Source organism: Somniosus microcephalus, chromosome 6 (genome assembly GCF_052327205.1).
Source record: "Somniosus microcephalus isolate GS21.2 chromosome 6, FLI_Smic_1.0, whole genome shotgun sequence".
Lineage (NCBI taxonomy): Eukaryota > Metazoa > Chordata > Chondrichthyes > Squaliformes > Somniosidae > Somniosus > Somniosus microcephalus.
This window is the reverse complement of record NC_140992.1, coordinates 194963793-194989429: the sequence shown is the minus strand read 5'-3', so window position 1 is coordinate 194989429 and position 25637 is coordinate 194963793. Positions and strand designations below refer to the sequence as shown.

The 25637-nt window shown below is 46.1% G+C and overlaps 1 protein-coding gene across 5 annotated transcripts in view; it reads left to right on the top strand.

Moving 5' to 3' along the window:
* Window positions 1-25276, top strand: part of cbfb (core-binding factor subunit beta) — a 164688-nt gene extending 139412 nt beyond the window's left edge. For all 5 annotated transcript variants that reach the window (XM_085991158.1, XM_085991155.1, XM_085991154.1 and 2 more), the window contains one exon: window positions 23814-25276. In XM_085991158.1, the coding sequence (XP_085847284.1) occupies window positions 23814-23879 (66 nt within the window). In that variant the 3' untranslated portion in view covers window positions 23880-25276. The remainder of the gene's footprint in view (window positions 1-23813) is intronic.
* The last annotated feature ends 361 nt before the right edge of the window (window positions 25277-25637 follow it).

The following is a 25637-nucleotide window of genomic DNA, read 5'->3' as shown; positions in this document are numbered from 1 at the left end:
TGGCCACACATTCGACTTTTTGGCCCGCTAGGGCGATGCCTTGGCCACCTTTGTGTGGCCCCTGTCCGCCCTGCTGCTCCTCCTCAAAGTAAGGCCATTGGCTGCTGCAAGGCTGGGGGCAGGCTCCAGAGGGGCACATGTCGTGACGGCAGATGCCCTTGGGGGTCGGCCTAGTCGAGGTCTGGCCGTCGAGCGGGCGACTGTTGAATGCTGCAGCTGTGGCTGGCCAGCATCAGTCGCTGCAGCAGCTCCTGGCAGCTCCACCGGGGGAGTGGCAGTGGCGGCTGGAGGAATGGGGGCAAGCTGGCGGATGGCGGGCGCTCGCTGGTCGCCTGAGACACTGGCACTCGCCCGGGCCAGCACTGCAGCATGCGCACCAATCTGCCAAGGGACAGACCGCTGTGCTGCTGCAGCGCGCCGGGTGCCCTGGCGATGCCTGGCTGACACAGTGAGTGTGGCAGCAGTGAGTGCCCGTGTTGACCTGTTCAGTGACCTCATCAGAGCACCCAGTGACTGCACGGCACCACTGATCAGCTGCCCACTCGCTGCCTGAGCTGCCCCGAATGCCGCCCGACTCGCTGCCTGATCTGCCCCGAATGCCGCCCGACTCGCTGCCTGCTCTGCCCCGAATTCCGCCAAACTGATGGCCTGTGAGGCCCCGACGTCGGTCACACTCCAAGAGAGGGACTCAATGGCCTCAGGCAACCGTGCCACTACCCCCATGAGCTCCGTGTGCCGGCGCTCCGAGTCCGCGGACAAGTCCTCGAGGCGTTCCATCTCCTCGGCGAAGACCACCTCCGGACTGGAGGCCGGACTCTCCCTCTGGGGAGAAGGCCGCCGAGCTGGCCGACCCTTCCTGCGTTGCTGGACGCCGCTGGGCCCAGCAATTGGACTCCCCTCCGACCCATCCCCCCTCTGGGGAGAAGGCCGCTGAGCTTCCACCCCCCTCCCGCGTTTCTGCAGGCCGCAGGTCCCATGAGCTCCCCTCCCCTCCGACACTTCCGCCACGCTCCCCTCCAGGGAAGACGTGTCCCCTACATTCGCATGGGTTGCCGCGGCTGAGGGTTCCCCTGATGGGCCGCCTTCCTCTTGCTCCTCCTCCTCCTCCTCTTCTGCGGGGCTGTCACTGGCAAGTTCAGGGACCTCCTCCTCACCATCTGAAAGCAGGAAGGCACAAGAGTAGCTTTAGAGTGAGGAGAGGGCGTCAGCGAGGGATGCATGAGTGGTGGCATTCAGCGCATTGGTCGGACAGTGGCAAAGGATGTAGATCTGATGCGCAAGTGGGACGAGAGAGGTCCAAAAGGTGATGTCCTTACCATTGGTGCCCAGAACAGGGTCGGCATCTCCACATGCAACGGGGCCAATCACCCGGCCACCCATGGTGCGCTCCACGCGGTGTTGCAGCTCGGTGAGCGGCTGGATCTGGGGTCGGCCTCACCCGGTCGCAGTCCGGCTCTTATTATTGGCCAGCTTGGCCTGCAAGAGAAAGGACGGCCTCTAAGTACAGTGTGTAGCCCTGATCTTGTGTGCACTGCCTCCCATGGTGGAATAGCCTGGCCAGTGTGTCGCCCTGATCTTGTGTGCACTGCCTCCCATGGTGGAATAGCCTGGCCAGTGTGTCGCCCTGATCTTGTGTGCACTGCCTCCCATGGTGGAATAGCCTGGCCAGTGTGTAGCCCTGATCTTGTGTGCACTGCCTCCCATGGTGGAATAGCTTGGCCAGTGTGTTAAGTGCAGAATGTGCAATTGATGTTCATGCCTGTCCCATAGCTGCTGGATGAGGGCTGGCCATTAGGGCTTTCAGGTCCCTTTGCCCATAATGTGAGGTGCACATGCAAGGATGAGGAGGACACTGGAAAGGGTACTCACCCTGACAATCCGAGTGAGGTCATTAAACTTTTTGCGGCATTGGACACCGGTCCTGGGGACCTCGCTGTTGGCTGACACCTTGCTGGCGACATGCCTCCAGGCTCTCCGGTAGACGCGGACCGGCGCCTTCCTGCCATTGTCCGGGTACAAAATATGGCGCCTCTTCTCCACACCACCAACCAGCACACTCAGATCAAGCTCTGAGAAGCGCTGCGCTCGTTCACGGGCCTTCTGCATGGCTTCAGGCGCTATTTGGGTCCAGCAGCAGTGTTCAGGCCTAGCTGGAGGGCTCCACTATCCAGGGCGTGGCAGCAGACCAAGTCGACCCTTCCCCCTTAAGAGCTGGCCGGCCGGCCAGGGTGTCTGCTGTCAATCACGAGATGGCCGCACCTGCGCTGCGCCCGGCCTCGGCACTCTCGCTCAGCACCTCCGGCTTAGCGCCTAAAGAGAGGCGTGCAGCGCCAGTTTTAGCGCTCGAGCAAACTCTTAGGGCGAAGCTAATGAATATCGGAGAAGTGGCCTCGATTTTGCGCCAGGCGCAAACTTTCGCGGCCGTTCGACTTTACCGCCCCAAAAGTGGCTACAATGAATTTCTAGGCCTATTTGCTTTAGACCCGTACATTTGTAACAGCTGGTTTTGGTGCACACCGCCATCCCCCTTGACTTGAGTTGCATGTATCAGAGATGTATATAATATAGTCAGTCTCCTTTGGCATTGCACACACTGAGTCAAAAGCAAGTTTATTCTTCAGGTGATGTGCCGCGACTGCAGCATGTTTGAGTTCGTGGAGAGCATTGCGATCCCGCATGACCACATCTGCAGTAAGTGTCTGCATCTTGAGGAACTTCAGCTCAGAATCATTGAGCTGGAGTCCGAGGTGCAGACGTTGCGGGGCATCAGGGAGGGGGCGAGTTACCTGGACACTTTGATCCAGGAGGCAGTTACACCCCTTTGGTTAGGTAGTGGTACAGGTCTGGTTAGTGGTCAGGGACAGGAGGGTGCGACTGTGATTCAGGCAGGTAAGGGGACTTCAGGTGCAGTGCTGGAAGAGCCTCGGCCTTTGCCCTTAGCCAGGTTCTTTCTGCCTGTGTGGATGAGGGCAAAGTATGCAGGGTGGATGAGCAAACTGACCACGGCACCATAGTACAGGAGACCATTCAAGTGGGGGTGTGGGGAAATGAAAAGGAATGTTGTAGTGGTAGGAGACAGTATAGTCGGGAGGATAGAAGCTGTTCTCTGCAGCCATGACCAGGAGTTCCAAAGACTCTGTTGCCTGCCCAGTGCTAGGGTTAAGGATATCTCCTCGCGGTTGAAGCAGAATTTGAAGTGGGAGGGGGGAGGATATGATCCAGTTGTTGTGGTTCAAGTAGGAACAAACGACAGAGGTAGAACTAGGAATGAGGTTCTGCTGAGAGAGCTTGAGGAGCTAGGGTCCAAATTAAAACGCAGAACCTCAAAGGTAATAATCTCTGGACGCAAATTGGCATTGGAACAAGTAGGACTGGAAAAATAAATTTAAAGGTAAGACAGTTGAAATGCAGTGGCGGACATTTAAGGAGATATTTCATAACTCTCAACAAAAATATATTCCAGTGAGAAAGAAAGATTTTTAAGAGAAGGGAGCACTATCCGTGGCTAACTAAGGAAGTAAAGGATGGTATCAAATTGAAAACGAAGGCATACAATGTTGCCAAGATTGATGGGAGGCCAGAGGATTGGGAAATTTTTAAAAACCAGCAAAGGATGACACAAGAAATAATAGAGAAGATGACTTATGAGAGTAAACTGACAAGAAATATTAAAACAAAGTAAGAGCTTCTGCGGGTATATAAAAAGGAAGAGTAGCTAAAGTAAATGTTGGTCCCTTAGAGGATGAGAATGGGGAAATGGCAGAGACTCTGAACAAATATTTTGTATCTGTCTTCACGGTAGGAGACACTAACAACATCCCAGTAATGGATAATCAAGGGGCCACAGGGAGGGGGAAACTAAAGACAATCACGATCACTAAGGAAATAGTACTTGGTAAAATAATGGGACTAAAAGATGACAAGTCCCCTGGACCAGATGGCCTGCATCCCAGGGTCTTAAAGAAGTGGCTGCAGAGATCGTGGATGCATTGGTTGCAATATACCAAAATTCCCTGGACTCTGGAGAGGATTGGAAAACTGCAAATGTAACGCCCCTATTTAAGAAAGGAGATAGAAAGCAGGAAACTATAGACCAGTTAGCCTAACATCTGTCGTTGGGAAAATGCTGGAGTCCTTCATTAAGGAAACCTTAGCAGGGCATTTGGAAAATCATAATGCAGTCAAGCAGAGTCAACCTAGTTTTATGAAAGGGAAATCATGTTTAACAAATTTGCTGCAGTTCTTTGAGGATGTAACGAGCAGGGTAGTTAAAGGTGAGCCAGTGGATGTGGTGTATTTGGATTTCCAGAAGGCATTCAATAAGGTGCCACATAAAAGGTTATTGCATAAGATAAGAGCTCATGGAGTTGTGGGTAATATATTAGCATGGATAGAGGATTGGCTAACTAACAGAAAGCAGAGAGTCGGGATAAATGTGTCATTTTCCGGTTGGCAAACGGTAACTAGTGGGGTGCCATAGGGATCGGTGCTGGAGCCTCAACTATTTACAATCTACATTAATGACTTGGATGAAGGGACCGAGTGTAATGTAGCCAAGTTTGCGGATGATACAAAGATTGGTGGGAAAGCAAGTTGTGCAGAGGACTTCTGCAAAGGGATATAGACAGGCTAAGTGAGTTGGCAAACATTTGGCAGATAGAGTATAATGTGGGAAAGTGCGAGATTATCCAGTTTGGCAGAAAAAATAAAAAAAGCTAATTATTATTTAAATGAAGAGATTACAAAATGCTACAGTTCAGAGGGACCTGGGGGTCCTTGTGCATGAAACACAAAGTTAGCATGCAGGCACAGCAAGTAATCAAAAAGGCAAATGGAATGTTGGCCTTTATTGCAAGGGGGTTGGAGTATAAAAACGGGGAAGTCCTGCTACAACTGTACAGGGTATTGGTGAGACCACACCCTGAGTACTGTGTACAGTTTTGGTCGTCTTATTATTCATTCAATTTTATTTGTCATATATGCAGCAGACGTGTGTACTGCACAATGAAATGTTGATTTTTACGAGTCCTCCCAACATTGGAATAAATATGGCATATAGCAATGATAAAATACTAATAGAAATACAGTAATAATAAATAAAACAACAGTAATAAATAATAAATTATTCATTCATAAGTCTTATGGCCTGGGGATAGAAGCTGTTTCGAAACCTGCTGGTACGAGACCGTATGCTTCGGTATCTCTAACCGGACGGGAGCAGGGCAAAGAGGTTGTGGCTGGGGTGGCTCGCGTCTTTGATGATTCTCAGGGCCTTCCCCCGGCACCTCTCGGGGTAGGTATCCTGCACAGCAGGTAGTTTAATTCCTATAGTATGTTGTGCAGCTTTCACCACCATCTGTAGAGCCTTGCGGTCTATGGCGGTGCAGTTGCCATACCAGGTAGTGATACAGCCGGACAGGATACTTATTTAAGGAAGGATATACTTGCATTGGAGGCAGTTTGGAAACAATTCACTAGGTTAATTCCAGAGATGAGGGGGCTGACTTATGAAGAAACGTTGAGCAGGTTGGGCCTATACTCATTGGAATTTAGAAGAATGAGAGGTGATCTTGTTGAAACATATAAGATACTGAGGAGGCTCGACAAGGTAGATGCAAAGAGGATGTTCCCCTCATGGGGAAATCTAGAACTCGGGGACATAGTTTCAGAATAAAGGGTCGCCCTTTTAGAACTGAGATGAGGAGGGATTTCTTAGAGGGTCGTAAATCTGTGGAATTCTCTGCCCCAGAGAGCCGTGGAGGCTGGGTCATTAAATTCATTTATGGTGGAGATACAGATTTTTGCAAGATTGGGGAGCGGGCAGGGAAGTGGCTTTGAGCCCAAGATCAGCCGTGATCTTATTGAATGGCGGAGCAGGCTCGAGGGGCCAAGTGGCCTATTCCTGCTCCTATTTCTTATGTACTTATTAGAAGGTTAAATGTGTGGCTGAAAGAGTGGTGTGGGAGGCAGGGGTTGTGATTCATGTGGCACTGGCACCAATACTGGGGGAAGATGGAGCTGTTTCGCTGGGACTGACTCCACTTAAACCAGGCTGGGACCAGTGTCTTAGCGAATTGAATAACTGGGGCAGTAGATAGGGCTTTAAACTAATGAAGGGGGAATGGGAGGATTCAGGAATGGGTAAATTCAAAAGCAGTAAGAGCAATGTCAAGGCTGTCGAGCAGAGTGGTGATTTGGGTAAAAATAAGCATAGTGGGTCAGGAAGGGACAGAGCTCAACAAAGGTAAAAGGGCATCAGTAACTACGGTGACATCAGGGAAAAATAGAAAAAAGTTGAAGCTAAAGGCACTATATCTGCACGAAGCACTTGCAACAAAATACAGTAGATGAATTAATAGCACAGCTAGAAATAAATGGGTTTGATTTAATAGCCATTACGGAGACGTGGCTGCAGAGTGACCATGGTTGGGAACTAAATATCTTGGATACTTGACTCTTGGAAGAGATAGGTAGAATGGAAAAGGTTGGGTGGGGTAGCCCTGATAAAGGCAGTAGAGAGAAAGGATCTTAGCTCAGAAAAACAAGATGTAGATTCACTTTGGGTGGAGCTAAGGAACAACAAGGGTCAGAAAACACTGGTGGGAGTAGTTTATAGGCCCTCTAACAGTAGTTGTAGTGTCAGGCACAGTATAAATCAGGAAATTGGAGGTGCATGTAATGAGGGTAATGCAGTAATCATGGAGGGACTTAAATTTTCATACAAAATGGGCAAACCAAATTTGCAGTGATAGTGCAGAGGACGAGTTCATGGAATGTATACAAGATAGTTTTCTAGATCAGTATGTCGAGGAACCAACTAGTGAACAGGCTATTTTAAACCTAGTATTGTGCAATGAGACAAGGTTAATTAATAACCTTGTAAAGAAGCCTCTGAGGTGCAGTGATCATAATGTGATAGAATTTTATGTTGCATTTGTGAGTGATTTAGTTAAGTCTGAAACTAGGGTCTTCAAACTGAACAAAGCAAACTACATAGGTATGAGAGGCGAGTTGGCTAAGGTAGGTTGGGAAACTAGATTAAAAGATATGTTGGTAGATAAGCAATGGCAAACATTTAAAGAAATAATTCATAATTCACAATGAATGTACATTCCCTTAAGGAATAAAAACTCCATGGGGGAAAATGGTCTAACCGTGGCTAACGAGAAGTTATTAGATTAAAGAAAGAGGCTTGTAATGTGGCCAAAAAGAGTAGTAAGCCTGGGGATTGGGAGGATTTTAGAATTCAGCAAAGACAGATCAAGAAATTGATAGAAAATAGAATGCGAGTAAGCTAGTGAGAAACTTAAAACAGATTGTAAAAACTTCTATAGGTATGTAAAAAGGAAGAGATTGGCAAAAGTAAACATGGGTCCCTTACAAGCAGAGACAGGAGAAATTATAATGGGGATCAAGGAAATGGCAGACATTGAACAAATACTTTAACTGTCTTCATGGAAGAAGACACAGAAAACATTCTGGAAATAGTGGTGAACCAAGGGTCTAGTGAGAATGAAAAACTTAAAGAAATTAGTATTAGTAATAAAATAGCACTGGAGAAATTAATGGGACTAAAAGCTGACAAATCCCCTGAACCTAATGGCCTACATCCTAGGGTTTTAAGAGGTGGCTACAGAAATGGTGGATGCATTGGTTTTGATCTTCCAGAATTCCCTAGATTCTAGTAATGGTCCCTGTGGATTGGAAGGTACCAAACGTAACCCCACTATTCAAGAAAGGAAGGAGAGAGAAAACAACGAACTATAGACCAGGTTAGCCTGATATCACTAGTAGGGAAAATTCTAGATCTATTATTAGGGGCGTGGTAACAGGGCACTTAGAAAATCATATGATTGGGCAGAGTCATCATGGATTTATGAAAGGGAAATCGTGTTTGACAAATCTAACAGTTGTTTGAGGTTGTAACTAGCAGGCTAGATAAGGGGGAACCAGTGGATGTAGTGTATTTGGATTTTCAGAAAGCATTCAATAAGATGCCACACAAGAGGTTATTACACAAATTAGGGCTCATGGGGTTGGGGGTAATATATTCACATGGATTGATTAACAGACAGAAAACAGAGTTAGGAATAAATGGGTCATTTTCCGTTTGGCAGGCCATAACTAGTGGGGTATAACGAGGATCAGTGGCCTCAGCTATTGACAATCTATATCGATGACTTAGATGCAGGTACCGAGTACAATGTATCCAAGTTTGCTGACGATACAAAGCTAGGTGGGAGAGTAAGCTGTGAGGAGGATGCAAAGAGGCTGCAAAGTGATATAGACAGGTTAAGTGAGTGGATAATAAGGTGGCGGATGGAGTATAATGTGGAGAAATGTGAAGCTATCCACTTTAGTAGAAAAATAGCAAAGCAGAGGATTTTTTAAAGGTGAGAGATTGGGAAATGTTGGTATTCAGAGAATCGCACAAAGTTAACATGCAGGTACAGCAAACAATTAGGAAAGCAAATGGTATGTTAACCTTTATTACAAAAGAATTGGAGTGCAAAAGTAAAAAAGCCTTCCTACAATTATATAGGGCCTTGGTGAGACCACACCTGGAGTACTGTGTACAGTCTTGGTCTCCTAAGGAAAGAATGAAACCAGACGAACCACCTGGCATCGACCTCGGCACTGGCTACAGACACGGCAACGGCACACCCAGCCCAGTCAACCCTGCAAAGTTCTCATCAACATCTGGGGACTTGTGCCAAATTTGGAGAGCTGTCCCACAGACTAGTCAAGCAGCAGCCTGACATAGTCATACTCACAGAACCACACCTTTCAGCCAATGTCCCAAACTCCTCCATCACCACCGGCAGGACAGAGACCCATCAGGGGTGGCGGCACATTGGTATACAGTCGGGAAGGAGTGGTCCTGGGAGTCCTCAACATTGACTCCAGACCCCATGAAGTCTCATGGCTTCAGGTCAAGCATGGACAAGGAAACCTCCTGCTGATTACCAGCTACTGCCCTCCCTCAGCTGATGAATCAGTACTCCTCCATGTTGAACACCACTTGGAAGAAAAACTGAGAGTAGCAAGGGCACAGAATGTACTCTGGCTGGGGGACTTCAATGTCCATCACCAAGAGTGGCTCGGTAGCACCACTACTGGCCGAGCCCTGAAGGACATAGCTGCCAGACTGAGCCTGCGACAGGTGGTGAGAGAACCAACACTAGAGAAAAACCTACTTGACCTTGTCCTCACAAATCTACCTGTCGCAGATACATCTGTCCATGACAGCATTGGTAGCAGTGACCACCGCACAGTCCTTGGGGAGACGAAGTCCCGTCTTCACACTGAGGACACCCTCCATCGTGTTGTGTGGCACTAGTACCGTGCAAATGGGATAGATTCAGAACAGATCTAGCAGCTCAAAACTGGGCATCCATGAGGCTCTGTGGGCCATCAGCAGCAGCAGAATGGTATTCCATCACAATCTGTAACCGCATGGCCCGGCATACCCTTCACTCTACCATTACCATCAAGCCAGGGGACCAACCCTGGTTCAATAAGGAGTGTGGAAGGGCATGCCAGGAGCAGCACCAGGCGTACCTAAAAAATGAGGTGCCAACCTGGAGAAGCTGCAACACAGGACTACATGCATGCTATAGACAGGGCTAAGCGATCCCACAATCAACGGATCGGATCAAAGCTCTGCAGTCCTGCCACATCCATTCATGAATGGTGGTGGACCATTAAACAACTAACGGGAGGAGGAGGCTCCATGAATATCCCCATCCTCAATGATGGCGGAGCCCAGCACGTGAGTGCAAAAGACAAGGCTGATGCGTTTACAACCATCTTCAGCCAGAAGTGCCAAGTGGATGATCCATATCGGCCTCCTCCTGAGGTCCCCACCATCACAGAAGCCAGTCTTCAGCCAATTTGATTCACTCCACGTGATATCAAGAAACGGCTCCGTGCACTGGATACTGCAAAGGCTATGGGCCCCGACAACATCCTGGCTATTGTGCTGAAGACTTGTGCTCCAGAACTAGCCGCGCCTCTAGCCAATCTGTTCCAGTACAGCTACAACACTGGCATCTATCCAACAATGTGGAAAACTGCTCGGGTATGTCCTGTCCACAAAAAGCAGGACAAATCCAATCCGGCCAATTACCGCCCCATCAGTCTACTCTCAATCATCAGCAAAGTGATGGAAGGTGTTATCAACAGTGCTATCAAGCGGCTCTTACTCAGCAATAACCTGCTCACTGATGCCCAGTTTGGGTTCCGCCAAGACCACTCGGCTCCCGACCTCATTACAGCCTTGGTTCAAACATGGACAAAGGAGCTGAATTCCAGAGGTGAGAGTGACTGCCCTTGACATCAAGGCAGCATTTGACCAAGTGTGGCATGAAGGAGCCCACGTAAAACTGAAAGTCAATGGGAATCGGGGGGAAAACTCTCAACTGGCTGGAGTCATACCTAGCACAAAGGAAGATGGTTGTGGTGATTGAAGGTCAATCATCACAGCCCCAGGACATCGCTGCAGGAGTTCCTCAGGGCAGTGTCCGAGGCCCAACCATCTTCAGCTGCTTCATCAATGACCTTCCCTCCAACATAAGGTCAGAAATGGGGATGTTCGCTGATGACTGCACAGTGTTCAGTGCCATTCACAACTCCTCAGATAATAAAGCAGTCCATGCATTCATGCAACAAGACCTGGATGACGTTCAGGCTTGGGCTGATAAGTGGCAGGAAACATTCGTGCTGCAGAAGTGCCAGGCAATGACTATCACCAACAAGCGAGAATCTAACCACCACCCCTTGACATCCAATAGCATTACTATCGCCGAATCCCCCACCATCAACATCCTGGGGGTCACCATTGACCAGAAACTTAACTGGACCAGCAACAAGAGCCGGTCAGAGGCTAGGTATTCTGCGGTGAGTGTCTCACCTCCTGACTCCCCAAAGCCTTTCTACCATCTACAAGGCACAAGTAAGGAGTGTGATGGAATACTCTCCACTTGCCTGGATAAGTGCAGCTCCAACAACACTCAAGAAGCACAACACCATCCAGGACAAAACAGCCTTGGCACCCCATCTACCACCCTAAACATTCAATCCCTCCACCACCGGCGTATCGTAGTTGCAGTGTGTACCATCTACAAGATGCACTGCAGCAACTCGCCAAGGCTTCTTCGGCAGCACCTCCCAAAACGTGACCTCTTCAAGTTTCACACCATCCTGACTTAGAAGTATATCGCCGATCCTTCATCGTCGCAGGATCAAAATCCTGGAACTTCCTACCTAACAGCACTGTGGGAGTACCTTGACCACACGGACTGCAGCAGTTCAAGGCGGCGGCTCACCACCACCTTCTCGAGGGCAATTAGGGATGGGCAATAAATGCTGGCCTTGCCAGCGACGCCCACATCCCATAAACGAATTTAAAAAAAGGAAGGATAGACGCCTTAAGAGGGAGTGCAACGAAGGTTTACCAGACTGAACCTGGGATGGGGGGATTGTCTTTTGAGGAGACTAGGCCTATATTCCCTAGGATTTAGAAGAATGAGAGGTGATCTCATTGAAACGTATAGGGCTTGACTGGGTAGATGCTGGGAGGATGTTTCCCCTGGCTGGGGAGTCTAGAACCAGGGGGTCACAGTCTCAGAATAACGATACTGTTGACACCTTGGGCAGCTGGGCTGTGGCTCGAGGTTCTGAATCGTGCAGCCACAAACGGGCAGATGGGGAGTACCACAAAACTGGGATTAAAGGGGGGAATTGAAATCCAAACATTCTGTTTAAACAAAATAGGGAGCAGAACTGAGTGATATGCAACAGTACCAGCTAGTGTCTGGAGGCCTGAAATGACAGGAAATAAGGTTAACGTGTGCAGGAAGTGCATAACATACTTGAGACTAATATTCCCGCTAATTACTTTTTGGGTGCGCAGCCCCTTGAACGGGCTGCACGACCCATTCAAATTTCTGCACATGTGCAGTTTTTCCACTTAAAAGCTGCTGGGTGGCCTGCGTGGGACCTCCTGACCGCTGCGCAGATGTGCAGCTTAATGGGACCATCGCTTGAGACTATTTGTGTTTGTGTGTCTTCTGTAGGACCTTCACTTCCAGTGTCAAAATATGAGTTGTGCTTTTCATATTATCGTTTGTAATGGAAGACCCCTATGTCAACACTTGGCAGTTCTGTAATATCAGGCCTCCCAACACCAGACGTATTGCGTCTCCCATCATCAACCTGCTGCCCCTTTCTGTCCTCGTTCTGTGCCGCTCTGTTTATTGACTCTTCACTAGGCCACTTTAATCCTGAACCTCCCTTCTTGTCTACAAGTTCTGCTCCATCTTCAGTCTTACCTGCTGCTCTGGCAGTTCTTGATCAGCCTGGGCCTCCTGACACTCCACTTCTCACACTTTCTCTGCCACTTCTCGTCATTTTTCGTCATTTTATGTCTTTTCAAGTCACAAATGACATCCTTTGTGACTGTGACTAACAAAGGTAAACTTTCCTTCTCGACCTGTCTGCAGCCTTTGACACGGTTGACCACTCCATCCTCCTCCAACGCCTCTCCACAATCGTTCAGCTGGGTGGGACTGCACTTGCCTGTTTCCCTTCTTATCTATCTAATCGCAGCCAGAGAATCACCTGCAACAGCTTCTCTTCCCGCTCCCACATCGTTCCCTCTGGGGTTCCCCCAAGGATCTATCCTTGGCCCCCTCCTATTTCTCATCTACACACTGCCCCTTGGCGACATCATCCGGAAATACAGCTTCAGTTTACCACATGTACGCTGACGACACTCAGCTCTACCACACCACCACTTCTCTCGACCCCTCCACAGTCCCTACATTGTAGACTGCTTGTCAGACATCCATTACTGGATGAGCAGACATTTTCTCCAATTAAATATTGGGACGACTGAAGCCATTGTCTTCGGTCCCCGCCACAAACTCCGTTCCCTAGCCACTGACTCCATACCTCTCCCCAACATCTGTCTGAGGCTAAAGCAAACTCTTCACAACCTTGGTGTCATATTTGACCCTGAAATGAGCTTCCAACCACATATCCGCGGCATAACTAAGATCGCTTACTTCCACCTCCGTAACATTGCCTGTCTCCACCCCTGCCTCAGCTCATCTGCTGCTGAAACACTCATCCATGCCTTTGTTGCCTCTAGACTTGACTATTCCAACACTCCTGGCTGGCCTCCCACATCCTACCATACGTAAACTTGAGGTCATCCAAAACCTGGCTGACCTCTGCCCTAACTTGCACCAAGTCCCGTTCACCCATCTCCCTTGTGTTCACTGACCTCCATTAGCTCCCAGTTAAGCAACGCCTCGATTTCAAAATTCTCATCCTTGTTTTCAAAACACTCCATGGCCTCGCCCCTCCCTATCTCTGTAATCTCCAGCCCCCCCCCCGGAGATATCTGCACTCCTCAAATTCTGCCTTTTTGAGCATCCCTGATTATAATCGCTCAACCATCGGTGGCCGTGCCTACAGCTGCCTAGGCCCTAAGCTCTGGAATTCCCTCCCTAAACCTTTCCGCCTCTTTTTCCTCCTTTTAAGGCCTACTTCTTTGACCAAAGTTTTGGTCATCTGCCCTAATTTCATCTTATGTAGCTGGGTGTCACATTTTTGTCTTGCAACACTCCTGTGAAGTACCTTGGGACTTTTTGCTACATTAAAGGTGCTATATAAATACTTGTTATTGTTGTTTCCTGGCCTGTTCTGAAGGCCCACTCCTGCATCTTGCATCTACCAGACATTGTTCCCTGCTTCTGTCCTTTTCCTGGCCCACTCTCCACCATTTGCTAACTCCTTCTCTTCCACTAACCTGCACATGAAGCTAGAAGAATTATTCCTGTATGAACAGAAAAAAGTAAAATATTCTGGAATCACAGGATAACATCTGGGATCAGTGTTGACTCCTTTGTTTTAATTTAGAAATAATTTAAATTTATGGTGCCTCTAAGGTCAGTCTCTGGCATGGAGTTTTATCCAGATTGTAGCTGGAGCCTAACGCATTGATTTAGTATTCTGGAGTACCACTACCAGGACCCTATAAAGAGACTAAATCCAAACTGCACATAGGAATGGCAACTACCATTGAGAATAGAAATTGACTCATTGTGGTACTTCCAGCACAATGATCATGGAGACTTCTACAGTTCACTGCCACAGACATGAGCTCAGCAGGGTCCCTGTGAATATCTTTCCTTCATCAAGCAACAAAGTTCTCCCCAAACTGCACTGCCTCCGTTTTCATGCCTCCTATACTAGGGATGTGATAACAGCACTTAGAAAATCACATGATTGGGCAAAATGGAGTATTGTGTACAATTTTGGTCTCCTTACCTAAGGAAGGATATACTTGCCATAGAGGGAGTGCAACGAAGGTTCACGAGATTGATTCCTGGGATGGCGGGACTGTCGTATGAGAAGAGATTGAGTAAGCTAGACCTGTATTCTCTTGAATTCAGAAGAATGAGAGGGGATCTCATTGAAGCATACAACATTATTACAGGGCTTGATAGGGTGGATGCTGGGAGAATGTTTCCCTTGGCTGGGGAGTCTAGAACCAGCGGCCACAGCCTCAGGATAAAGGGTAGGCCATTCAGGACTGAGATGAGAAGAAATTTCTTCACACAGAGGGTGGTGAATCTTTGGAATTCTCTACCCCAAAGGGCTGTGGAGGCTCAGTCATTGGGTATATTCAAAACAGAGGTCGCTAGATTTCTGACTAGTAAGGGCATCAAGGAATATGGCGATAAGGCCGATGAATGGAATTGAGGCAGAAGATCAGCCATGATCTCATTGAATGGTGGAGCAGGCTCGAAGGGCCGAATGGCCTCCTCCTGCTCCTATTTCTTATGTTCTAATTCACTATGGTTTTATGAAAGGGAAATCATGTTTGACAAATCTATTCGTTTTTTGAGGGTGTAACTAGCAGGGTAGATGAGGGGGAACCAGTGGACGTAGTATGTTTGGATTTTCAAAAAGCATTCGATAAGGTTGCACAAGATTAGGGTTCATGGGATTGGGGTAATATTATTAGCTTGGATAGATGATTGGTTAACGGACAGAAAACAGAGTAGGAATAAACGGGTAATTTTCTGGTTGGCAGGTTGTAATTCGTGGGGTGTCACAAGGATCAGTGCTTGGGCCTCAGCTATTTACAATCTATATTAATGAATTAGATGAGGGGACCGAGTGCAATGTCTCCAAGTTTGCTGACAATACAAAGCTAGGTGGGAAAGTAAGCTGTGAGGAGGACGCAAAGAGGCTGCAAAGGGCTATAGACAGGTTAAGTGAGTGGGTAATAAGGTGGCAGATGGAGAGTCTAATGTGAGGAAATGTGAGATAATCCACTTTGGTAGGAAGAATACAAAAGCAGAATATTTTTTAAAAGGTGCGAGACTAGTAGACATTGGTATTTGGGTGTCCTTGTACACGAATCACAAATTTACTATGCAGGTACAGCATGCAATTAGGAAGGCAAATGGTATGTAGGCCTTTATTACAAGGGGTTTGGAGTATAAGAGTAAAAGTCTTGCAATTTATATAGGGCTTTGGTGAGACCACACCTCTGTACAGTTTTGGTATCCTTACATAATGAAGGATACACTTGCCTTAGAGAGGGGTGCAATGAAGGTTCACTCGATTTGATTCCTGGGATGGGGGGATTGTCCTGTGAGGAGAGATTGAGTAGAATGGGCCTATATTCTCTGCAGTTTAGAAGAATGAGAGGTGATCTCATTGAAATGTATAAAATTCTTAGAGGCTGGGGAGTCTAGAATTAGGGGTCATAGTCTCAGAATAACGAGTCTGCCATTTAGGACTGAAATGAGGCGAAATTTCTTTTCTTGGAGTAATTCTTTTGAATTCTCTACATCAGAGGACTGTGGATGCTCAGTTGTTCAGTATATTCAGTACTGAGACTGATAGATTTTTGGACACTAAAGGAATCCGAGAGATATGGGGATAGGGCGGGAAAGTGGAGATGAGGTAGAAGATCAGCCATGATCTTATTGAATGGCAGAGCAGGTGCGAGGGGCCGTATGGCCTACTCCTGCTCCTGTTTCTTGTATTCTTATGCATACCATACTGTTGTTCTGTTTTTCACTAACTTCTACAATTTTACTCCATTCTGATTCATGTTTCCAAACAGTCTCCTATACCGTCACTACATAATCCTCTGCGTATCTCATCCACATTTCTGCAGTTTTCTGAACATTTTCCTATACATTTCCACTCTTGTACTCTTCAATTACAGATTCCAACATTAGTAATACTTTTACTCTAAGGGGCTATTATTTCCAAGTGTGCTGCTTCCTCTAAGCCTTGCCCATTGGCAGTACATACTTGCATAAATCGATGCATAAAATAATCAATAACCCCATAATTATGACTTTAATTTGCCACCTTAAAAAAAATCCATAAAACTCAATTTTAATATATAATCCTACATTATATAACCTACCCATTGTTACGAAACACCCTATTCTCTGATACACCGTGAGCAACACCATAAGAAATTTTTACTAATATATTAAACGTCTGGCTAGCACTTCCTGTTGTTAGTCTGTTGCTATCACGCTTTATTAATTCGCACAAAAGAAAACTGCAATTCCTGATTGAAGACGTAGGGAAAGTAGAAATCAAAAGTGAGTAAAGCAACTTAAAAAGTCAGTGAGAATCTACATTGAGGACTTGTGAAAACAACTAATCCTGAATGATCATTCAGGACAACCTACCTAATATATATCTATCTTATATCTATATATCTAAATATAAAAATAAAATTTTGGCTGCATTTTTCTGTTTAATGTCCAAATTGATGTTTTGAACAAAATAAAAGCATTGAAACATCCCCTAATGCTAATAATACTGTTTGTCATAGAACCATTGATGTTTAAAGCAAAAAAAAAGGCCATTCGGTCTGTGATGGCTCTTGTGCTAGAGCAATCCCAAACTATTTCCACTGTCCCCCCCTTAGCCCTGTATCTTCCTTGGCTTCAAATATTTATCCAATTTTTCATTTTTTTAAAATGCAGTAGCCCTTGCTTTAACTATCCCCCGTAGCAAAGTAATCCATGTTCCAACAGCTCTCTCAAAGTTGACCAAAAATATTATGTGACTTGCACATCCATACGTTTTAAAATGTATATCATCTTGGCTTTGTATTTATGTATGAAAATGAAGCATTATAAATTATCCCTCTCTTTCCACCTCCCCCAGAAATAAAATACACCCTTCTATTCCTTGCAGGGTTTATTCCTTTTTTCACAGGAGCCCTTCATTTGTAGAAACTTGATGCTGAGTTCTAAGTCTTGAGAAGCTCTAGTTCATCTTTTCAATCTTGCTATGTTGCTAAATTTGTACTGATCAGCTGTTCAAAGTCCTGAGGAGTACGAATGTCTTGTATCGGAATTGAACTGCTAGAGGAAAGGGCAAAATCTGAAGATCATGCGAGTTTCAACGAAAGTACCAGGAGCAAGGAAGTGGTAGCAGACATGGATGGGCGTAGTGGGGTTCTGAAATTTCCTGTCCTTGCTGGGGGGAGGGGGGCAGAGAAATACTTTTATTGGCCTCATAAACCATGATTTCGATGGTGTCCCATCCAGACTCCAGTAAGGTTGATGAATAAAGCAAGTAGACTGAATATAATTGTTGCCTTATGTTATGCACTAGCTTCCACCATTAACATTTACATTCTATTTTCTGAACTTTCTAAAGTATTTCGGAGCCTGGACACTGAAGATAACAGCCCACTCTTTCTATCTTTGGCTGCCATGGCCTGGGTGGAATTGGGGGCAGAAAGCAGCTCTTGCTGAGAACTCCCAAACCTTTTGAGGTGGTCCTGACTCCTCGGCAGAGAGGGTAGGCAGGCAACCTACATTTAAATCAGTTAGAAATAACAACAGAAAATGCTGGAAATACTCAGCAGGCCAGGCAGCATCCGTGGAGAGAGAAACAGAGTTAACGTTTCAGGTCTGGGACCCTCGTTAACTCTGTTTCTCTCTCCACGGATGCTGCCTGGCCTGCTGAGTATTTCCAGCATTTTCTGTTGTTATTTCAGATTTCCAGCATCCGCAGTATTTTGCACTTAAATCAGTCAGTTTTGGTTCAGTCTCTTTTTCAAATCTTTGAGAAAGTTCCCAGCTTCTATCTGTCTTTTTTCAATGACATTTGCCATAGGTGTGAACCTGTGCATCCATTGCTGTGTACTGTGGTTACACAAATATAAGACAATACAAATATAAATTGACTGGTGTCCGATGACAGTAACTATTATGCCTTGGCTTAATTGTGTGAAATAGGAGATTTGTTTCTAGACACTGTACTGTCCTATCCCCAGCAGGGAAGTTGATGCTTTTTAGGAGGGGGAGGCATAAAATCGGAGACAGAAGTACTGTGGTAATGCCAACATGTCTCGTCAACAGATAAATATAGCTTATTCATGGCCTAAACTGGCCACAAGCTGCAGGAGACTGGGTAGTGTCTGTAAACGACTGGGTTCAAAGCAGAAGAGACAGAGATGGTTTGACCATTGTGTGGTGTTAACAACTAAAGTTCCTGTATTAAACTCCAGGTGAATTCTGTTTCTTCAGGCATAGATCTTGTAGTCAGTGGTTAGAATTACTATTTGCTTTACTCTGTGTTTATACCCCTAATCTCTGCTCGTCTCTTAAGACTGTCGTATGGGATGTCTTGTCCTCATGAGAAGAGATATTGCTATTTTTTAATTTAAACCATTTTCCATGTTGATGCTTCAAACATTGCTCTTTGGGGTGTGGAGATAGATAGTCCACAAACCTTACATTACACAAAGAGCTTTATTCTTTTTTACTTTGCTCTGCAGTGCTACAGGTTGCTATAGAGTTTGATTTTGTATCTTTTTGCCTTTTCTGGGGTAATCATTTATAAGGATCCCAAGCAAAATATGCTGTAATACAAAAACAACTTAAAAGTGCATTTTGTGACACAAGTCACCTACTGAGATTGTAACGACTACTGATCAGAATTGCATTTGTTACAATAATCAGTTTTAACTACCTAATCTTTGGTCCTCCATTTGCCACAATACTTCTGCAGCAGCTGTCGATCTGCCCAATCACCCACTTACACCATTGATGTCTTGTCCCCAGCAAAACCTATATTCTCTTCCATCCCAGTCATTCTCTGGTATGGCCACCATATTCATTCCCTCAAGTCTAGGGGCCCAGACGTGAGCATATCTGACACAAAACTTTAGCCATCCATCACCGGATATGACTGGACAATATCAAGAGCTATCGGGCCTCTCTTTACTCTGCCAAAACCACCCACTACTCCAGGATCATCCCGAAGAGCATAAGTAGCCACTCGGTTTCTTTTCCTGGCTACCAACTGTCTCCTTGAAACCCCTCACCACCACCTCCACCCTCGCATCCAACAAGTGCAAAGAGCTCATACTTTTGTCACTAAGATTGAGACATTCTGTTCAGGTGTCTCTGCTGCTTTCCCCCCCGCCTTTCTTTGCCCACCAAGCCGAAATATAACCCTAGACTCACTCCCTGCCCTAGCCTTGAACCCTTGTTGCTCTAGTTTCCCTCCATTCCCTTGCCGAACTTATTTTGTCATTGAGACCCACTTGCTATTCCTTGCACCAGATTCCTACTAAACTACTGCTACGCAACTTCCCTTTCTGGCCCTCATGCTAGCTGACATTGTAAAGGGTTACCTCTCTTCAGGTGCTGCCCCCTCCTTTCAAAGCAGCCACAAATCCCCATATCAAAAACTCACCTTCAACCTCTCTATCTCTTCAAACGAGCACCTTATCTCCAACCTCCCTTTCCTCTCAAGTTCTTGAACAGAACATGTTGCCTCCCCAAATAACAACAGAAAATGCTGGAAATACTCAGCAGGCCAGGCAGCATCCGTGGAGAGAGAAACAGAGTTAACGTTTCAGGTCTGGGTCCCTTCATCAGAACTGGAAAAAGCTGGAGATGTAACATATTAAGCAGGTGCAGAGATGGGGGATGAGGTTTAGAAGGGGAGGAAGGAACTGAAAGAATATCCTGTACTTTTTGTAAGAGGCAGGAAAGATAAAATGTTGCAAATGGGAGTGGCAAAAGTCATACAGCATGAAAAATGCGGGCAGGGATTATTATCTGAAATTGTTGAACTCAATGTTGAGTCCAGCAGGCTGTAAAGTGCCTAATCGAAAGATGAGGTGCTGTTCTTCGAGCTTACGTTGAGCTTCATTGGAACAATGTAATAGGCCGAAGACAGAGAGATCAGTGTGGGAGTGACGCAGAGAATTAAAGTGACAGGCGACCGGAAGCTCAGGGTCACCCTTACGGACTGAACGGAGGTGTTCCGCAAAGCGGTCGCCCAATCTGCGTTTGGTCTCGCCAATAATAATAATAATAATTCAACTTTATTGTCATTGTACAATGCACAACGAAATGTGATCTTGCAAGCTCCCATGAGTCCAGTACAAATAACATTAACATTAAACGTAAATAGCACCGTCCTGGGAGAAGCAAAGCCGCTGCGTCTGTGCGCACCGCCATTCCATTTCCACCATTCCTCCTGTCCGACAATCTTCAGCCCAACGCCCGGGCCTGCTCACCAGCCGCCCCTCCCGGGGCTCCTTCCATGACCTTCTCACCAACCGCCCCTCCTTGGGACTCCTTCCGTGACCTTCTGCACCTGGTCTTCTCTGATGGTCACCCCTCCAGGTACTAACCAGGCCTGGCTCTGCTTAGCTTCCAAGCCTTGCCAGTGACCCTGTCCCTAGTCCCAGACCGCATAGTGGGCAGCAAATACAGTATATTAAATTGCAAGAAGTACAAGTAAATCGCTGTTTCACCTGGAAGGGGTGTTTGGGGCCCTGGACAGTGGGAAGGGAGGAGGTAAAAGGGCATGTGTTGCATCTCCTGTGCTTGCACGGGAAGGTGCCAGGCGAAGGAGCAGGGCTGTTAGGGGTGACTGAGGAGTGGACTAGGGTGTCGCGGAGTGCTGAAAGGGGAGGTGAGGGGAAGATGTGTTTGGTGGTGGGATCACGTTGGAGGTGGCGGAAATGGCGGAGGATAATACGTTGAATGTGGAGGCTGGTAGGGTGAAAGGCGAGGACAAGGGGAACCCTATCGTGGTTCTGGGAGAGAGGGGAAGGGGTGAGAGCAGAAGTGCGGGAAATAGAACGGACACGGTCAAGGGCCGTGTCAACCACAGTAGAGGGGAATCCTCGGTTGAGGAAAAAGGAAGACGTCGAAAGCACTGGTATGGAAAGTGGCATCGTCAGAACAGACGTGGCGGAGACAGAGAAACTGGGAGAATGGAATAGAGTCCTTACAGGAAGCGGGGTGGGAGGAAGTGTAGTCCAGGTAGCTGTGGGAGTCAGTGGGCTTGTAGTGGATGTTTGTCGAAAACCGATTGCCAGAAATGGAGACGGAGAAGTCAAGGAAGGGAAGAGTCGGAGATGGACCATGTGAAGGTGAGGGAAGGGTGGAAATTGGAAGTGAAGTGAATGAACTTATCTAGTTCAGGGCGAGAGCAGGAAACGGCACCAATGCAATCATCGATGTACCGGAAAAAGAGGTGAGGGAGGGGACCCGAGTAGGACTGGCATCTTCCTGTGCAAGCGCAGGAGATGCAACACATGCCCTTTTACCTCCTCCCTTCCCACTGTCCAGGGCCCCAAACACCCCTTCCAGGTGAAACAGCGATTTACTTGTACTTCTTGCAATTTAATATACTGTATTTGCTGCTCACGATGCGGTCACCTCTACATTGGCGAGACCAAACGCAGATTGGGTGACCGCTTTGCGGAACACCTCCGTTCCGTCCGTAAGGGTGACACTGAGCTTCCGGTCGCCTGTCACTTTAATTCTCTGCGTCACTCCCACTCTGATCTCTCTGTCCTCGGCCTATTACATTGTTCCAATGAAGCTCAACGTGAGCTCGAGGAACAGCACCTCATCTTTCGATTAGGCACTTTACAGCCTGCCGGACTCAATATCGAGTTCAACAATTTCAGATAATAACCCCTGCCCCCATTTTTCATGCTGTATGATTTTTGCCACTCCCATTTGCAACATTTTATCTTTCCTGCCTCTTACAAAAAGTACAGGATGTTCTTTCAGTTCCTTCCTCCCCTCCTAAACCCACCCCCCCCCCCGCCGTCTCTGCACCTGCTTAATATCTGTTACATCTCCAACTTTTTCCAGTTCTGATGAAGAGTCCCAGACCTGAAACGTTAACTCTGTTTCTCTCTCCACGGATGCTGCCTGGCCTGCTGAGTATTTCCAGCATTTTCTGTTATTTCAGATTTCCAGCATCCGCAGTATTTTGCTATTGTATGTTGCCTCCCCAAATGCATCTCCTATCTTTCTCACTACTCCATGTTTGAATCTGTCCAATCATATTTCTGCCCTTGCCACAGCACTGAAATGGCCCTGATCAAAGTCACAAATTATATCCTCTGATTGTGACAGTGCAACCTCTGGAGTCCCCCAAGGATCTATCTTTGGTCCCCTCCTCTTCCTCGTCTACATACTACCCTTGGTGACAACATCCGAAGACAATGGGGTCGGCTTCAATATGCATGCTGACGACACCCTGCTCTACCTCTTTCCCCCCCCCCCCCCCCATCTCAATGCCTCCACTGCCTCTGTGCTATCAGACTGCTTGTCTGATATTCAGTCGTGGGTGAGTCGCAGTTTTCTCTAGTTAAACTTTGGGAAGACGGAAGCAATCATCTTTGGCCATTGTCATGAACTTCGTACCCTCGCCACATTCCCAGCCATTTTCTTGGGTTAAACCAGACTGTTTGCAATCTCTGTTCCTATTTGACGTGAAGCTGAGTATACCACCCCATATCCTTTCCATTACAAAGGCCGTCTACCTCCCTCTCCATAACATTGTCTACTTCAGCCCGTCTGCTGCTGAAACCCTCATCCATGCCTTTGTCATTTTGAAACTTGACTATTGAAATGGTCTTCCTGGCCAGCCTCCTATCCTCCACCCTCCATAAACAACTCATCCAAAAGTCTGCGACCTGTATCCTGTCCCGCTCGCCCATCACCCTGACCTGGCTCTCCTACGTTGGCTCACAGTCTCCCATTTAAAATTCTCATCCTTGTGTTTAAATCCTTTAATGGCCTCACCCATCCTATCTTGGTAACACCTTCTATCCCTACACGTATCCCCTCAAATTCTCAATTATGCTGGCCACTTTGTGTGCCCTCCCTTTCGCCCCACCATTGGTAGTCATGCCTTCACCATCTAGACCCAAACTCTGGAATTGTCTCCTTAAACACCTCTGCCTCTCCACCTCCCTCTCCTCCTTTTAAGACCCTCCATTATTCTCACCTTTTTGGTCAAGCTTTTGGTCACCGCTCCTACTATTTCCCCCTTTGGCTCATTGTCAATATTTGTCTATGCCTCTGAAATGCCGAGGTTGAAGGTGCTATTAGAATGCAAGTTTTTAACTCTCAATGTCCTTCCTTTTAACTGGCTAGCATTTACAGTGAAATTACTTGAAACAATAGACTTACAGATTAATTAAGAGTATAAAGATTTTACCAATTGAACGCCCAGTTTTGAAATTGAGTACAAGTCTTTTCGTTGGTAATTGATGCCAGCACAGTTGATGTTTTGTAAAAAGAGAGAGGGAGTAGCATCAATCCAGAAAGGCCATTTTGAACAAGCATTAGTGCTTTCTCTTGTCTTCATTGTTTTCATAAAGATCTTTATTCAAGCTAATTCAGTTTAGTGAGAAAATCTTCTCCGTGTTGTAATTTGGTTATTTGCTTCCCTTCTGACCTGTTTCTCTTAATGTGTAGGCACGCAGGCAGGACCCCAGTCCCGGCTCCAACCTGGGGAGCGGAGATGAGCTCAAACTGCGTTAAATGTGCTCGGAGCAGTTGCGCCGTGGGTCTGTGTGTGGAGGATCAAGCAGCTTTTTGGTGAGACCGAAGTGTTTCAGGAAGTGAAGATGGCTGGAGATGCTTTGGCCCTGAACAAGAAATCTTTGTCCTGTTCGCACAGCTCCAGGCCTTCAGATGCCCCATTCAGCACAAACTGCCAGGGATTGCACTATGTCCATGTTACAGTACCTGCATTTCCTGTTGTATGCATGTAGCCAGTAGCAATCTGTGTGTGACTGTTTTCTATGCAAGCTGTATTTTTTATTCTGTTTTTGGTGAATTGTTTTAAATGTCCTTTTTATGTATTGTTTAATTTGTCTCCTCTCCTCCCCCCTTGGTAGTTTAACCAAAAATGCAGGAAATCAGTATCAAAAATTAGGTCAATTAGGTTGAATTAAGATTTTTTTTTTAAGTGGCAGGAAACCAGGAGTTTCTGTTTTCTGCTTTATTAATAAATTCTGGGCTGCTAGAGGTTAAGGACCCTAATTCTACATCTATATGCTTTTGCTTTTTTTAAGCACAAAGAATGCATCATTTGCTTACTTGCAATTTTTAGCTCTGATTTTTGTATCCTGTAAAGAGATAGCCACATAAGGAAGCAGTTCATATTACTGTAACAAAATTTTAAAATGTAAAATAAATAGGAGTGTAGAGCAGGTAGTCAGCAGAAGGTTGGAGAGCAGAAGACTATCCAACATGAAGAGCATTCAGTTTAGCTTGTTTCTATTTTCCAAATTAAGATTCAGATCTAAAATGGTGAAACTCACCTAAAATTGATTTTAACCTCTGTGGTTTTTAAATAAACCAGTTGATTTGCAGTTTTTTTTTAATCCAACATCAATGACTTGATTGTTTTTTCTTTAAAGGCGACATCTAGCACACTTGTATTCTGCTGTTTCACTATGTAAAATACTTAACCCTGAATATGGGGTACAGTTTGGGCTGATAGAATGTGCACTGCTTGCAGTTTAAATAAGTCATGTGCTGGACATGTGAAGAGTGACCAAATGAATTCTGAAAGTGCTCTGGACCCTGACGACTGTAATTTGTGTGTTTGGAATGGATGTTAGTGGCCTTGGTGGCTATTTCCTGCTCTGCATTGCTTAAAAATATCTTAATGCTGGCATTAAGATTGGGATGTCTGCTTTCCGCTCTTAGTGCAAGAATTCAAAACTTTAAGTTACTGGTTTTAAGTTATTGATGCGATTTAATAATTTTTTTCCAATCTGTATTTAAGTAGAAGGAATTGCATCTTTTTTTACATAGTACGTCTCCCTCAGGACTTGCTTTGATTTATCAGAATAGCTTTTGCTACCTCTTGTTGAATCTAAAGCATTTTCTTTTAAATTACTTTCATAATAAACTTCTGTAAAGTCAAACCTGTCTGTTCTGTCTTTAATTTTTTTAATCATTTCTAAATAATTTCAGTTGATCTTCATGAGAATAACACCTTCAGTTGACTGACGTGGCAGCTGCTCCAGGGCTCCTACAAACTTTGAAAAACATTGAGATGCACAGATGTCAAAGAAATTGATATCAGAATTATGTTAACATTACAAATTCCATTAGGACCTGTGATTTTTTTTTTTTAATAAATAGGGTACATGGGACAACTCTGCAATCCTGCTAAAAGAAAACAGAATTTCAGCACAACCAGGTAAGTTTAAATGGAGAGGTAGAACTTCAAAGAATCATAGAATGGTTACAGCACAGAAGAAGGCCATTCGACCCATCAAGCCC